The 15,501-nt window shown below is 39.7% G+C and overlaps 1 protein-coding gene across 1 annotated transcript in view; it reads left to right on the plus strand.

Moving 5' to 3' along the window:
* The window catches only part of DGKH (diacylglycerol kinase eta), a 266,884-nt gene that overhangs the window by 223,299 nt on the left and 28,084 nt on the right, over nucleotides 1-15,501 (plus strand). Inside the window, exons 20-25 of the mRNA XM_054013968.1 lie at nucleotides 637-747; nucleotides 909-1,005; nucleotides 3,993-4,100; nucleotides 7,165-7,278; nucleotides 7,565-7,699; nucleotides 9,340-9,506. Of these exons, the coding sequence (XP_053869943.1) occupies nucleotides 637-747; nucleotides 909-1,005; nucleotides 3,993-4,100; nucleotides 7,165-7,278; nucleotides 7,565-7,699; nucleotides 9,340-9,506 (732 nt within the window). The remainder of the gene's footprint in view (nucleotides 1-636; nucleotides 748-908; nucleotides 1,006-3,992; nucleotides 4,101-7,164; nucleotides 7,279-7,564; nucleotides 7,700-9,339; nucleotides 9,507-15,501) is intronic.

Genomic DNA, 15,501 nt, shown 5'->3' on the forward strand with positions numbered 1-15,501 from the left:
ATAATAATGCTCAATAAATTCAAAGAGCCAGATGGTGTCTTTTAGGCAGAGGCCCTGAGTTAAAGGCAGTGCAGAGTTGCATTGCTACAGCAGGATTACTGGAAGGCATTGTGACCAATGAAGCTTCTTGATACACACATGAAGCATGTTCTCTGTCCACCTTAGGAGCATGCAACCTCCTCCACCCCGGACAAGCTCCCCTAGGTAGGGGTGTGGAAGTAAGGCCCTGTCTCTTCTGTTCCTTTTGAGGTGACTTACACTCCATGGTCCCTGTGACTGCTATAGAGTGGAAGGATGCTCCAGTGGTTATGGCACCAGCCTAGAACTTGGGAGCTCAATTTCCTGCTCCATCACAGACTTCCTGTGTTCCTCAGTTTGCCATCTGTAAAATAGGGATAATAGCACTTTCCTATCTTCCAGGGGTGTCGTGAGTTTAAATACATTAAAGTTTGTGAAGTGTTCAGGTACTGAGTAATGGGGCCACATAAGTATCTAAGATCAATCAATCAAATGCTTTGCACCCTGCCTCGGTCATGTGCCTGCGGTAGGGCCAGCCACAATTTAGGTCAAAGCCCTAAAGTAATTGTTCAGATAACTTCATAAGTGGATACTTACATATATGTATTCTTTTCACAGGGAAGGATATTCAGAAAAATGTGTCATGAACAACTACTTTGGAATTGGATTAGATGCAAAAATTTCATTAGAATTTAATAATAAACGAGAGGAACACCCTGAAAAGTGCCGGTAATGGAGTTCTTAGTGATAAAGCAGAGGCCTTTAATTTTTCTTAATGTTGTTATTCTGTTTGCTTTATTTTATATCTTTAACTTTTGACTCTTTCCACAGCTTTGATACATAACAAATTGCATGCTTCAGTATATGAATTTTTATTTACTTATTTCCAGAAGCCGGACGAAGAACATGATGTGGTATGGGGTGCTTGGTACCAAAGAGTTACTGCAAAGAACCTATAAGAACTTAGAACAAAAAGTTCAGCTTGAGGTAATATTTATTTTATTTACAGATTTGATGAGGTTTTTGCCATTAAAATTTACAGTGCAGAACATGGGGATCCTCTTGAAATATCTCACTTGTTTTGTACCTAACAAGTTAGGTGAAACTATGAAAAATCTATCCCTCATAAATGTAATCTATGAAATGCGGTGGATGAGAAGTTAATCACAATGTGAATCCTTGGACACACAATAAGTATTTTAAAATCTGCAAAAGTATGGCATTTAATGTTTCTGAATAACTTTTATCATTGTCACTATAATAATTTTTCATATAATTAAAGAGACAATAGACTCTAAGGGATCTGTTTTCTCAATATACATCTCTCACTGACACCAATAAGAGGTTTTGGGGGGCTTTTGGGACACAGTGAATGGAGAGTAGGTCTCAAGAACAACAATATACATTATGGAAAAAAAAAATCATTAATCCTGTCAGGTTGGTTTAGCTTGTATGGAAGCTGACTAAATGTCTATACAAAGTACCTAATAAACATCTTGGAAAAGAAGGCTTAAGAATGATTAAAAATGACTTCATCATAAATGACAGATGAATTTAGTACATAAAGAATTTAGTATATAAAGAACCAGGGCATTTAGAGAGACTTTCCTAATTCCAGTATTGAGGGAACTGTGTAGAAGTAGGAAGATACTGTGTCTTGCCACAACACAGATACATGTATAAATCAATTCAATCTGGCTAGTTCCTACTCTAGTTCTAAAACCAAATTTAAGCCTTTTTCAAAATACTGGGAACTTGAAAAAGACATTAATGTCTAACAAGTTCAGATGTAGCAAGAGATTAGCCGTGATACAAGTCTGGGAAATGATTACAATGATTACAAGTTTGATGGGGGAAGGAAAGAACATGCATTGTCCTTTTCTTTGTGCTAAATATTTTATCTGAAAGTTCATGTTATTTATATGAAGATACCTGTTAAGCTGAGGGAGTAATTTTAATTTATTGTAACTCTCTCTTGAGTGCGCTTTAGAAGGGTTTAGTATTATAGAAGCAAGTTTCCATTATCTAAGGATTTAGCAATTATCTAGAAATTGTGCTGTAGTTAGTGAAGATGATGATAGGAAAGAACATTATGTATGCTCCAGGTAGATTTCTAATTTAAAAACCTGCAAACCTGTAACATTTCTTTTGAATAAGATATATTTTAGCATTCAAATCTGACCTTTTCATAATTATTTCTGAATATTTTTGGAAGTAGAAAAGTCTGTGGAAGTTTCATATTTAGTATTGTCTTACATAATGATATGTGTTATGTGCTGTGATAAAATACACAGCATTAAAGAGTGATATAAAATTAGTCATTTTCAAGAGTTAGAACTAATCATATACTATAACTCACAAGTGGAACAGTCACATCTATTAATTTCATGCCATACTTTGGATACTGTAATATTTTAAGTTTTTATATTTTGAATTGCTGCTAAGGTGGAATAATATAAAACCAGAGATCACAGGTGCTACTAAGTATATTTCTAATACATTTTGGGCACTTTTTCAGAAGTGGGTTTAATATGTTGTACTTCCAAAACTGTTCTCCCACTGACTCCAGGGTTACTTTTTAGCAGCAGACAGAGTTGTTTAAATATTTTAGGGGATAGGGGATGTAGAGAGAGGGACTGCTCCAGAGACTGTTTGCATGTTTGGAATTTCATGAGTATCTTCTGACTGGCTGTTTTTCTGTAAATTGTCAGAAGTGGACAATGCAAAGTACAAGGGAAATGGTGAAAGAAATCTTTTCATCAGGGGATAGCAATTGGACATGAACAGTTCAGGGCACTGAGACATATATACAAGTGAAGCCAAGCATATAAGCACAAACAAGACTTTTGCTTAACTCCACCTTTCTCATTATACTTGTTTATTAAATCCTTTCCCTCCACCTTTCATTGTTTGTCTGATTATATTGTAAGCACTTCAGGGTAGGAAACTGTCTTCTTGCATATTTAGAAAAGGATCTAGCATACTTTGGATGCTACGTAAATAATAATAGTTTAGCAAGACTATGAATACCTCTACAGGGTGGGATTCTAATTATCCAATGGGTGAATGACGCCTTTTTTGAAATAATGAGAGATGAAGGTGGCAACATCCAATGAAGTCTCAAGTTTAAAGTGAAATCTCACAATAAGTACTTTTTCTCATTTTTCATAGCAATTTTTTTCTAGGCTTTATCCCAGAGTTAACAAATAGATATGCTGCAATGGCTTCTGTCATTATGTGGTTGACAAATGGAATGCTACCATGTATTAGTTTATTTAAGAAAGTAGTATTCCTCTTTTTATATATTCTTACATAGCTTTTTACATTTTATTAACATTTTATACATGGTTTAAACATATTCATTTAATAATTTTTCATTTTATATTTATGCTTATAATATTTTGTATGCTCATTTGACCTCTTTTCACTGCAGTAGTATAGTTATTTTTCCAGTGATGAGATTCTAATTGCAACTAAAAGATGCTATCTGCTGTTGGTAGTATTTCTGGTTAGAAGAGAGTAGACATGCTGGACCATATGCACCAAGATCAGTCCTGATAGCCCAGTATCCTGTCATTGGCAGCAGCCAGCCCCATATGCTTCAGGAGAAGGTGCAAGAAACCTCCAAATTCCTAGTAGTTAGAGATTGACATATAAATGCATAAAGTTACTGCTGGGAACTTGAGCAAATTTCTATGAAGGGACAGAGAGAGTTACCTTTTGACACTGTTGCAGATATTTGTAGCTCAAATATTTTGTAGTTTAAGAAAAAATCTTGATTAGTGTGTGAAGAATAGATTTATGCAGAGCTACTCCGCATCATAGGAAAAATAGACTCATATAGAGCTACTAATGCAATATTGACTTTAGCTTCCATTGCTGACTCTGTTGAAATGCTTTGTGAATTAGAAATGGTTGATTACTTTATCAGGTCATTTGTCTTACATTCTCACATAGGTTTTTATGCATTACAGTGTGATGGACAATACATCCCCCTCCCCAGTCTTCAAGGCATAGCTGTGCTTAACATTCCAAGCTATGCTGGTGGGACTAATTTCTGGGGTGGAACCAAAGAGGATGATGTAAGTAACATTAAAGAAAAGTAACCTTTGGAAACAAAAATTACAAAAAGCACTTTGCACTATTGTTGTTCTCATTTAATTGTAATAGTACTGGTATTTAGTCTGGTTAACTATCAGGAAGCTATTGTTCCGTAAGGTGGTTTCAGTTTAGAAATGTGTGCACTCTTGCATTAAGTTTTTCCATTTTTACTGAAAATGTCACTTTGATTTTCATTTTATTTTTTCTTTCCTTTCTCCTCCCCTTAAGGTCACCGAAATTTCCAAATAGGGCTCAATACTTAAAGAATATATGGCTATAAAGATGGAATTTTTAGACATGACTCCTTTACAAACAATGATGAAAGTTAATAGCAATTCCCTCTCCTCTTTTATGTACTAGTTGATGATCTGCTATAATCAAGGTTTCCCAGTGCATGCACTTTATGTGCACTATATCCAACAGAAAAGGGAGCTGGCCAACTGTATCGTTCCCACAGCTTATATCGTCATTTTGCTCCTATTCTTGAAAAAGCTGTAGGTGGATTGGTGAATCTGAAAACAGGGACTGAGAATAAATTAACTGAAGAGAGGATTAAAAATTGTAGAATCCTTTAATTACCTTTTTCTGTGTCTATATCTTGTATATATTGTTGCCAGTAAGCTTATGGACTGATCCAAAATGGTCCTTTTTTTTTCTTGACAGACCTTATACTGCACAGACACTTTACTACATACACTACTGTTTCACTGCTTTGAGGGTATGCCAGATGGGATTCTTACTGTTGAAGTGTACTTTATGCACAAATGATCTAGTGTGATTGCTGTGGGATTACCATAATTTTGAATTTCCTGATTTAATGTGTGTGAAGTCTGAATCACAGTATTGCTTTGACATGGTTTTGTACATTTAATTATCATTTAAAATTAGACTCATTAGTAAGATTGTGTTTTAACATAGACTATCCCTAACATTTTCCCCGAAGTGCTTAACTTTCTTACAGTTCACAATCTCACACCCCCCTTTTCCCCCCTTCTTCATCGAAAACATTATTTCATATTCTTTGGCGTCATTTTCCTATTCATAGTACAAGTCTTTTGAGCATGGTAGTCAGCTCAAGCTGCATTTGAGTAAAGATATCTAGCATTTTGGTGGCCTCCATATTCATGTTTGCAGTTTCCCTAACATCCATTCAGGTTACATTCAGGAATTTTTGCTTTTTTTCCCAGAGGGTCAAGAAAGAGAGGAAGACTGTTCTAGCAATCATATTTGTATGCAGCACACATGTATGTCTGGGAGTAACCTTGTTGCTACTCATAATCAAATGTGTCACGAAGGTGACACATTTATTCTGTGGGAGGTTAGGTGCACAACTCACTGCTCTTCGTGCTGTCTCAGGTGACTGATCAACAGAGCAATACTGACGGTAGTTTTTGAGAGGTTGCTGGTTCTGCTTATCTGGACAGAAGAAAGTGGCTGTCTTGACAGCGATGTCTATTCCTAAAATATTGCTCAGTGAGCCTGGCTGCATTTACCACAACACACTTACTGAATTTTGTATATGGGGAGTTATCCCAGGGAGTTTGTTAGTTTGGAAAGAACAGGGAGATTAGAAGCAGAACCCACGGGGGGAAAGGGGGTGTGCTAATTCTTGAATTTGAATTCTTAGAAGACTGTTATTTCTTTTGTTGTTGTTGGAAAAAAAGCACGCTACAGAAGTTCTATGCAAGTAAATTATACATGCAGAGAAAACAGAATATAACAATACCCATCCCTGCACTAAAGATAAAACACAAGCTAAATGGGCTTTGTAAACAAGCAGGGGGAATGGAATTCATCCCAATTTGTGAGTAGGCTGTAATCCAGTTCCTGGGAAGATGGAAAGTGGTATCCTGGAGTAATTTCAGGTCCAAGCTTTCATTTTTTTCTTAAAGGCAAATAAACTGAAGCTGGATATATCAAAAGTTACTTGAAATAGAAAAGGAAGGAGAAGCACCTGGCAAAGAATAATCTTTTTGTTCTATATTCATGTAAGACAATGTAAGACATTTGCATGCCCTTGATGATGAGGGTCATATAATATCCTAGAGAGAGAGAAACTTTATTTTAGGGAACTGCCAAGCTAATGTCCTGCAAAGACTTACTCATGTGCTTAACTTTTATGCCCTGTGATTAGTCCAATTGAAATCAACGGACATGTATTTAAGTCTTTGCTGGATTGGGGGATTAGTTTGATACAAAAACAGAATGTTCAAGTAAAGTTTTCATTATTAAAACAGGTAAATTTTATGAGATTCTTCTTCAGCATTAAATGAAATGGCATTGACACTTCATTTACCAATATAGATTTTGAAGATGGTCTAAAGAGAATTCTGGACAAAGAAAGATAAGCACTTTTGAGCTCTGTTAAAATAAATGTCCTTCTTAATTGCTCTTGGACTTTAGAAATATTGACCAATTGAAGATTAGCATAGTTATGTTTGCCACATTAATCTTGAGTTGCTTAACATTTCTCAGTATGTGCATTTAAACCCGCCACCAACCCTATATATGGATAATATACTGTGGCTTTCAAGTACTTTAATTGCCATTTTTCAGAGTAACAGCCGTGTTAGTCTGTATCCGCAAAAAGAAGAACAGGAGTACTTGTGGCACCTTAGAGACTAACAAATTTATTAGAGCATAAGCTTTCGTGGACTACAGCCCACTTCTTCGGATGCATATAGAATGGAACATATAATGAGGAGATATATATACACACATACAGAGAGCATAAACAGGTGGGAGTTGTCTTACCAACTCTGAGAGGCCAATTAATTAAGAGAAAAAAAACTTTTGAAGTGATAATCAAGCTAGCCGAGTACAGACAGTGTGATAAGAAGTGTGAGAGTACTTACAAGGGGAGATAGAGTCAACGTTAATTGCCATTATGACCACCCTTTATTTTTCAAATACATTAGTTCTACTATTTAAATACCTAAAGTGTGTTTGGAATTGCACCAGACATAAAAGGAGACAGAATCCCTGCACTGTGTAGATTGCAATAAGAGCTCAGAGTCTAATATTGATATTTTCTTTTCCTCTCAGATATTTGGGGCACCATCATTTGATGACAAAATCTTAGAAGTTGTCGCGGTATTTGGCAGCATGCAGATGGCAGTTTCAAGAGTCATCAAATTGCAGCACCACAGAATAGCTCAGGTATGTGTCTTGTTGGAAAGCAACCAAGATAGCTGGCATGCTGGGAGGCTGCAGAGAAAAGAGGTAGTCTAGACAACTACTGCATTATACGTTAATAAAATATTGACTTTGTTTTAATTTTAACGGGTAACAAGTCATCATAAATGCTGAATGAAATACAACAGTGTTTTACCCTCAAGACAAACCTGGATAGAAGCCACAGCTTCTAACAACCAGTCTAATGCAGGTGGACTGTCAATTTCATTAATATATTATTCTGTGAACTAACATGTTTACTCTCTTTCAGTGTCGGTCAGTAAAGATCACCATACTTGGAGATGAAGGGGTACCAGTGCAAGTAGATGGAGAGGCATGGATCCAGCCCCCAGGAGTTATTAAAATTGTACATAAAAACAGAGCTCAGATGCTAACACGAGACAGAGTAAGTTATAGAAAGCATTTTATCTTTTGTATGGGATACTTCATTAGTGCCATTATTATAACAACTTGGTTCTGTTATAACAAGAGAAAATAGCTTATGAAATAATAAATAAAAGGTTGGTACAGATATGTTCTTGTACACAAATAGCTTAACTCTTATCTTTGTCACCTGCTAGAATGTCTGACCATAACAGTATTTCTTTTTTTGATGAGATGAAATCCTCAAACTTCCAGGAGGAAACGTTCTGATTATCTGTCTTTGTAGTACTATGTATACTTTTGTATAAACATAAGAGTATTAGTGACTATAATATACTTTCTCTTTCAGATACTAGTTTTGTACTTTATCATAAATTGGAAGTTTTAGCTGCAATTACATAGGTAATAAGCTATATAACGTGCCTTCTTCATGACAGCCACAGCAAGATCACATGCCCTGCCAAATAGTAACAGAACCCATTTCAAACCAATTAGCCTCTGGGGGAATGTGCACTATTCTACCATTCTAGAATCAAAGATGTAAACAAGGGGTGGGCAAACTTTTTGGCCTAAGGGCCACATCTGGGTGAGGAAATTGTATGCAGGGCCATGAATGTAGGGTTGGGGTGCAGGAGGGGTGTGGGGTGCAGCAGGAGGCTCAGGGCAGGGGGTTGGGGGCTCAGGGCAGGGGGTTGGTGTGCAGGAGAGGTGCGGCAGGAGGTTAGGGGGCTCAGTGCAAGGGGTTCAGAGTTTGGGCTCCAGCCCGGCGCCACTTACCTCGAGTGGCTCTGGGGTGGCAGCGGCACACAGCAGAGCTAAGACAGGCTCCCTGCCTACCCTGGCCCCGCGCCTCTCCTGGAAGTGGCCAGCATGTCCGGCAGTGGCTTCTGGGGGTGGGGTGGGGCAGGCAGCTCCGCAGCACGCTGCCCTCACCTGTGGGTACTACCCCCAAAGCTCCCATTGGCTGCGGTTTCCCATTCCTGGCCAATCAGAGCTGCGGGGGTGGGGGGCTCAGTGCCTGCAGGTGAGGGCAATGCACGGAGCCCGCTACCTCCCCGTCCCCTAGGGGCCGCAGGGATGTGGTGCCGGCTGCTTCCAGGAGTGGCATGGGGCCAGGGCAGGCCGGATTGAAAGCCCTGAGGGGCCAGATCCGGCCTGTGGGACATAGTTTGCCCTCCCCTGGTGTAAATGCTCCTAACTTCCCCATAGTTCCTCTGTCCATTGGCCTGAGTAGATGCTGAATTCAGTTCTCTCCCTTCATCATGGCTTGTGTTATGATAGCTACTTTGTTGTGTAAAGCAAGTTTATTAGGGCTTTTTTTTTTCTTTCTTATTTTCATGTTTGGACTCTGCATGACTGTTAGATTCCCACTGTGCTCAGCATAAGGTTCAGAACATCTTGTCCTGACAAAGAATGCCCACAGTAATGTCTTCATGTAAATTTGTCTCTAACAGCATATTTTACAGAGGACAGGGGAGAGATGTTACTCACAGAAGAAACTGTTGTTCTCTAAATTTAGTTTTAAAAACTAATCTTAACACCATTTATAGTGTGGAGTATTTGTAATATTTATGTAAAATGATGTACCAATCTGTGTGCCTAATAAGCTGAAATAAAAAACGGCAAGTACTGTCAGCTAATGTATCATACCATTTTCATCAGGCTTTTGAAAATACCCTAAAGTCTTGGGAAGACAAACAGAAGTATGATTCCTGCAAACCTGTCCTTCGATCTCACTTGTACCCTCAACAGGCTGTTGAGTTGGCTATGGAAGAAGAAGTTGCACAGATCCAGCTGTGTTCACAAGCTGCAGAAGAACTTATTACCAGGTACAGTAGAACAAATGGGTTAGTAGCATACTCCCCAAGGTAAAATTATTTATAAAGCTGAGGATATTTCTATAGTCTGACTGAAGATTTGTTATCACAGTATCAGTATTTTTAAAAGTCTATTTTATATACTATAGCAGATCAGCAAATGTTGTTTTCTCCCATGAAAATTTTTGACTTTGTGTTGATAAATCAAACATTTTCTGCCAAAAACTGAATGTTTTCAATGTTTGTCCAGAGTTTTTGATGAAAACTCAGCACTTTCTGCATAAAGCAGACACTTTTCACAAAAATACTTGTTTAGTCAAACATATAATTTTCTGACCAAAAATTGTTCAGTTGGCCCTGTTGCATACATATAATAATACACACTTTGATATTTTATTTTCTGATGATCAAAGTAGGTTTAGCCATATAACTTCTTTTTCAGATATCACGGTTTTAAACTCATAGATGTACCATTTCTCAGAGCTAGAAAGTACAATAAAATAGTGATACTCGTCTGTTTTCTTTGTCTGCACTAGATGAGACCATAACTATTGGGTTTGTATATTAATGCTATCTAGTGGGTAACTGTTAACATTAATTAGAGAGAGAGGTAACAAGTGATGGAAAAGTTATAAATGCACGGAATCTATTCATGTTATATTTGGCTCCATACTTATCATCAGCAAATGAAAATGATTATCTTTCTTATGCCTAACTATTAATAATAAATGATACATTAAAGTTAAAAATATACTGTTGTTACTGGATTGAGTTTTTGGAGGTCACCAAAATGTTACATTTAAATCCAAAACACATCCTAACTGTGCATGTGAGAAATGTATAAAAATACACACATCTACAACGCATACGTGGAGGTGACATCCATGTGATAAACTGCACAGTACATCAAACACATGCTGATAACCACCTCATCTTCAAAAAGCCACGAATTAAAAGAAAAGTTCTTCTATAGAAAAATTCTTCTTTTCCCGCTCAGATGTAGAATTTCCCCCTGAAATTTTGTCTGTCCTAGGCTCAGAAATGAAAGGATTCAATCCTGGGCCAGTAACAGCCTCTTAGTATGATCTCTGAATCTATGAACAATTCTTCTGTGCATAAAATACAAAGGGTTTTAATCTCTGATATCTTGTGGCTCCTCATGTGTTCAATCCTTAGCATTTTTTCTCAGGCTTATGAAATATTTTCCTATCCCTCCATCCTCCCATCTGCCAAACTTTTTTTCTCTAATGACTTCTATTCCTTACCCCAACACAAAAAAATGTGTGTCCTCCAGTCACCCAATTATTTGTATTAATGAAAATGTACAGCACAGTTGCTACTTTTATAAAACACTTTTTTTAACATAAACACAGTCTTAACTCTTAAACTACTGAACAATAAAATATTTGTAGGAACCAAGTCTAAGCAAGTCTAATTGTCCGATAGACCCTTCGTATCTTTTTGTGTACATATTCATTGTTATTCATAGATTCTAGGACTGGAAGGGACCTCGAGAGATCATCGAGTCTAGTCCTCTGCCCGTATGGCAGGACCAAATACTGTCTAGACCATCCCTGATAGACATTTATCTAACCTACTCTTAAATATCTCCAGAGATGGAGATTCCACAACCTCCCTAGGCAATTTATTCCAGTGTTTAACCACCCTGACAGTTAGGAACTTTTTCCTAATGTCCAACCTAGACCTTCCTTGCTGCAGTTTAAGCCCATTGCTTCTTGTTCTATCCTTAGAGGCTAAGGTGAACAAGTTTTTTCCCTCCTCCTTATGGGACACCCTTTTAGATACCTGAAAACTGCTATCATGTCCCCTCTCAGTCTTCTCTTTTCCAAACTAAACAAACCCAATTCCTTCAGCCTTCCTTCATAGGTCATGTTCTCAAGACCTTTAATCATTCTTGTTGCTCTTCTCTGGACCCTTTCCAATTTTTCCACATCTTTTTTGAAATGCGGTGCCCAGAACTGGACACAATACTCCAGCTGAGGCCTAACCAGAGCAGATTAGAGCGGAAGAATGACTTCTCGTGTCTTGCTCACAACACACCTGTTAATACATCCCAGAATCACGTTTGCCTTTTTTGCAACAGCATCACACTGTTGACTCATATTTAGCTTATGGTCCACTATAACCCCTAGATCCCTTTCTGCCGTACTCCTTCCTAGACAGTCTCTTCCCATTCTGTATGTGTGAAACTGATTTTTTCTTCCCAAGTGGAGCACTTTGCATTTGTCTTTGTTAAACTTCATCCTGTTTAACTCAGACCATTTCTCCAATTTGTCCAGATCATTTTGAATTATGACCCTGTCCTCCAAAGCAGTTGCAATCCCTCCCAGTTTGGTATCATCTGCAAACTTAATAAGCGTACTTTCTATGCCAATATCTAAGTCGTTAATGACGATATTGAACAGAGCCGGTCCCAAAACAGACCCCTGCGGAACCCCACTTCCCAGCAGGATTGGGAACCATTAATAACAACTCTCTGAGTACGGTTATCCAGCCAGTTATGCACCCACCTTATCGTAGCCCCATCTAAATTGTATTTGCCTAGTTTATCGATAAGAATATCATGCGAGACCGTATCAAATGCCTTACTAAAGTCTAACTATACCACATCCACAGCTTCTCCCTTATCCACAAGACTCATTATCCTATCGAAGAAAGCTAGCAGATTGGTTTGACATGATTTGTTCTTTACAAATCCATGCTGGCTGTTCCCTATCACCTTACCACCTTCCAAGTGTTTGCAGATAATTTCCTTAACTACTTGCTCCATTATTTTCCCTGGCACAGAAGTTAAACTAACTGGTCTGTAGTTTCCTGGGTTGTTTTTATTTCCCTTTTTATAGATGGGCACTATATTTGCCCTTTTCCAGTCTTCTGGAATCTCTCCCGTCTCCCATGATTTTCCAAAGATAATAGCTAGAGGCTCAGATACCTCCTCTATTAGCTCCTTGAGTATTCTAGGATGCATTTCATCAGGCCCTGGTGACTTGCAGGCATCTAACTTTTCTAAGTGATTTTTAACTTGTTCTTTTTTTATTTTATCTGCTAAACCTACCCCCTTCCCATTAGCATTCACTATGTTAGGCATTCCTTCAGACTTCTCGGTGAAGACCGAAACAAAGAAGTCATTAAGCATCTCTGCCATTTCCAAGTTTCCTGTTACTGTTTCTCCCTCTTCACTAAGCAGTGGGCCTACCCTGTCTTTGGTCTTCCTCTTGCTTCTAATGTATTGATAAAAAGTCTTCTTGTTTCCCTTTATTCCTGTAGCTAGTTTGAGCTCATTTTGTGCCTTTGCCTTTCTAATCTTGCCCCTGTATTCCTGTGTTGTTTGCCTATATTCATCCTTTGTAATTTTTTCTAGTTTCCATTTTTTATGACTCCTTTTTATTTTTTAGATCATGCAAGATCTCGTGGTTAAGCCAAGGTGGTCTTTCGCCACATTTTATATCTTTCCTAACCAGCAGAGTAGCTTGCTTTTGGGCCCTTAATAGTGTCCCTTTGAAAAACTGCCAACTCTCCTCAGTTGTTTTTCCCTTCAGTCTTGATTCCCATGGGACCTTACCTATCAGCTCTTTAAGCTTACCAAAATCCGCCTTCCTGAAATCCATTGTCTCTATTTTGCTCTTCTCCCTTCTACCCTTCCTTAGAATTTCAAACTCTATGATTTCATGATCACTTTTACCCAAGCTGCCTTCTACTTTCAAATTCTCAACGAGTTCCTCCCTATTTGTTAAAATCAAGTCTAGAACAGCTTCCCCCCTAGTAGCTTTTTCAACCTTCTGAAATAAAAAGTTGTCTGCAATGCAGTCCAAGAATTTATTGGATAGTCTGTGCCCCGCTGTGTTATTTTCCCAACATATATCCGGATAGTTGAAGTCCCCCATCACCACCAAATCTTGGGCTTTGGATGATTTTGTTAGTTGTTTAAAAAAAGCCTCATCCACCTCTTCCACCTGGTTAGGTGGCCTGTAGTAGACTCCTAGCATGACATCACCCTTGTTTTTTACCCCTTTTAGCCTAACCCAGAGACTCTCAACACTTCCATCTCCTATGTCCATCTCTATCTCAGTCCAAGTGTGTACATTTTTAATATATAAGGCAACACCTCCTCCCTTTTTCCAGTCTATCCTTCCTGAGCAAGCTGTACCCATCCACACCAACATTCCAATCATGTGTATTATCCCACCAAGTTTCAGTGATGCCAACAATGTCATAGTTGTATTTATTTATTAGCACTTCCAGTTCTTCCTGCTTATTACCCATACTTCTCGCATTTGTATATAGGCATCTAAGATACTGGTTTGATCTTTCCTCCCAGTTTTGTCCTGACCCTCCTTTCTCTTTGCCAATATAGCCCACACTCCATCTCTTTTCCGACCCATCTCCCAGGTCTCCATGTTCCCCACTTACCTGTGGGCTTTGCTCACCTGTCCCCGTTGAACCTAGTTTAAAGCTCTCCTCACTAGGTTAGCCAGTCTGTGTCCAAATAGGGTCTTTCCCCTCCTCGAAAGGTGAATGCCATCTCTGCCTAGCAGTCCTTCCTCGAATAGCATCCCATGGTCTAGGAAGCCAAAGCCCTCCTGGCGACACCATCTTCGCAGCCAGGCATTCACCTCCATGATGCATCTGTCTCTTCCCGGGCCCCTACCTTTGACAGGAAGAATCGAAGAGAATACCACCTGCGCTCCAAACTCCTTCACCCGTACTCCCAGAGCCCTGTAGTCACTCTTGATCCACTCAGTGTCACACCACGCAGTATCATTTGTGCCCACATGGATGAGTAGCATGGGGTAGTAGTCAGAGGGCTGGATAATCCTCGACAATGCCTCTGTAACATTTCGGATACAGGCTCCCGGCAGGCAGCATACCTCCCGAGATGAAATGTCAGGGCTACAGATGGGCGCCTCCGTCCCCCTCAGCAGAGAGTCTCCGACCACCACTACCTTACGTTTCCTATTCGCAGTGGTGGCAGCAGACCTCCCAGGCTTAGGGGTACGAGGCTTCTCCTCCTTTACTGTAGGGGGTAATTCCTTCTTTCCTGTATCAAGAAGAGCATAATGGTTACCTATTAGCTCGGCGGGAGGGATCGGAGCAGGGGTGGAGCACTGCCTGCTGCCAGAAGTAACCAGCTGCCAGTGTCCACCCTGAGCAATCTCCTCCTCCACCAGTGGTGTATCAGCAGTCCTGTGTACTGGGACAGCTCCTCAGCTTTCTCTACATGGACACTGTCCAGGAATTGCTCGTGGATTCGGATGCTCCTCAACCTAGCCACCTCCTCCTGTAGCTCTCCCACCTGCTGCCTGAGAGATTCCACCAGCAGGCACCTTTCACATTGGATGGTCTCCCCAGCCTGGATATGAGTAAGTAGAAATTGCAAGTCACAGTCGCTGCAAAACCACACCAGGATCTGGGTAGAAGCATCCATGCTCAGGCGCTCTGTCTGGCTACAGGCGCAGGTGGAGGAGACAGAAGCAGTGCTGGCACAGGTGTTGTGGGTCTTCCTAACCATCGTAAGCCTCCCTCTGTCAAACTCCCGTCTGCAGCCCCCTGTCCACTGAAAGTGTTGTTTAAGCAAGAAGTTTAGGTTTTAAGGGGAATAAAGGGAGAACCGGCAAGAGACCCTCGCCCCCTTCCCAACTCCCTTGCGAAACTCCCTGTTAGCAGCCCCTGGTCGCAAAAGCTCCCTGGTCGCTTGTGCGCTGCTTTATAAAGCCCTGGCCTGTATGAATGCCCCACCTGCTGATTAAGGCTCAGCCACTTACCAGAGGCTTCTAGCTTTCAAACCTTCCTTTGAAGTTCACAGCTTCCAACTGCCAGCCACAGCACATGGTCCTTCAACCAACCAACCAACCAAAGAGAGTTCACATTCTGCTGGAAGTCCCAAGGGTCTCTTGACTGTTGATCAGTTGAAGTTTTGCCCTTCAGGGGCTCATTAGTTTGTATCATTTCAGCAAGGCTTTGCTGCTCCTTTCTCAGTTCCAAATCA

The sequence above is a fragment of the Malaclemys terrapin genome, chromosome 1, assembly GCF_027887155.1.
Source record: "Malaclemys terrapin pileata isolate rMalTer1 chromosome 1, rMalTer1.hap1, whole genome shotgun sequence".
Classification (NCBI taxonomy): Eukaryota; Metazoa; Chordata; order Testudines; family Emydidae; genus Malaclemys; species Malaclemys terrapin.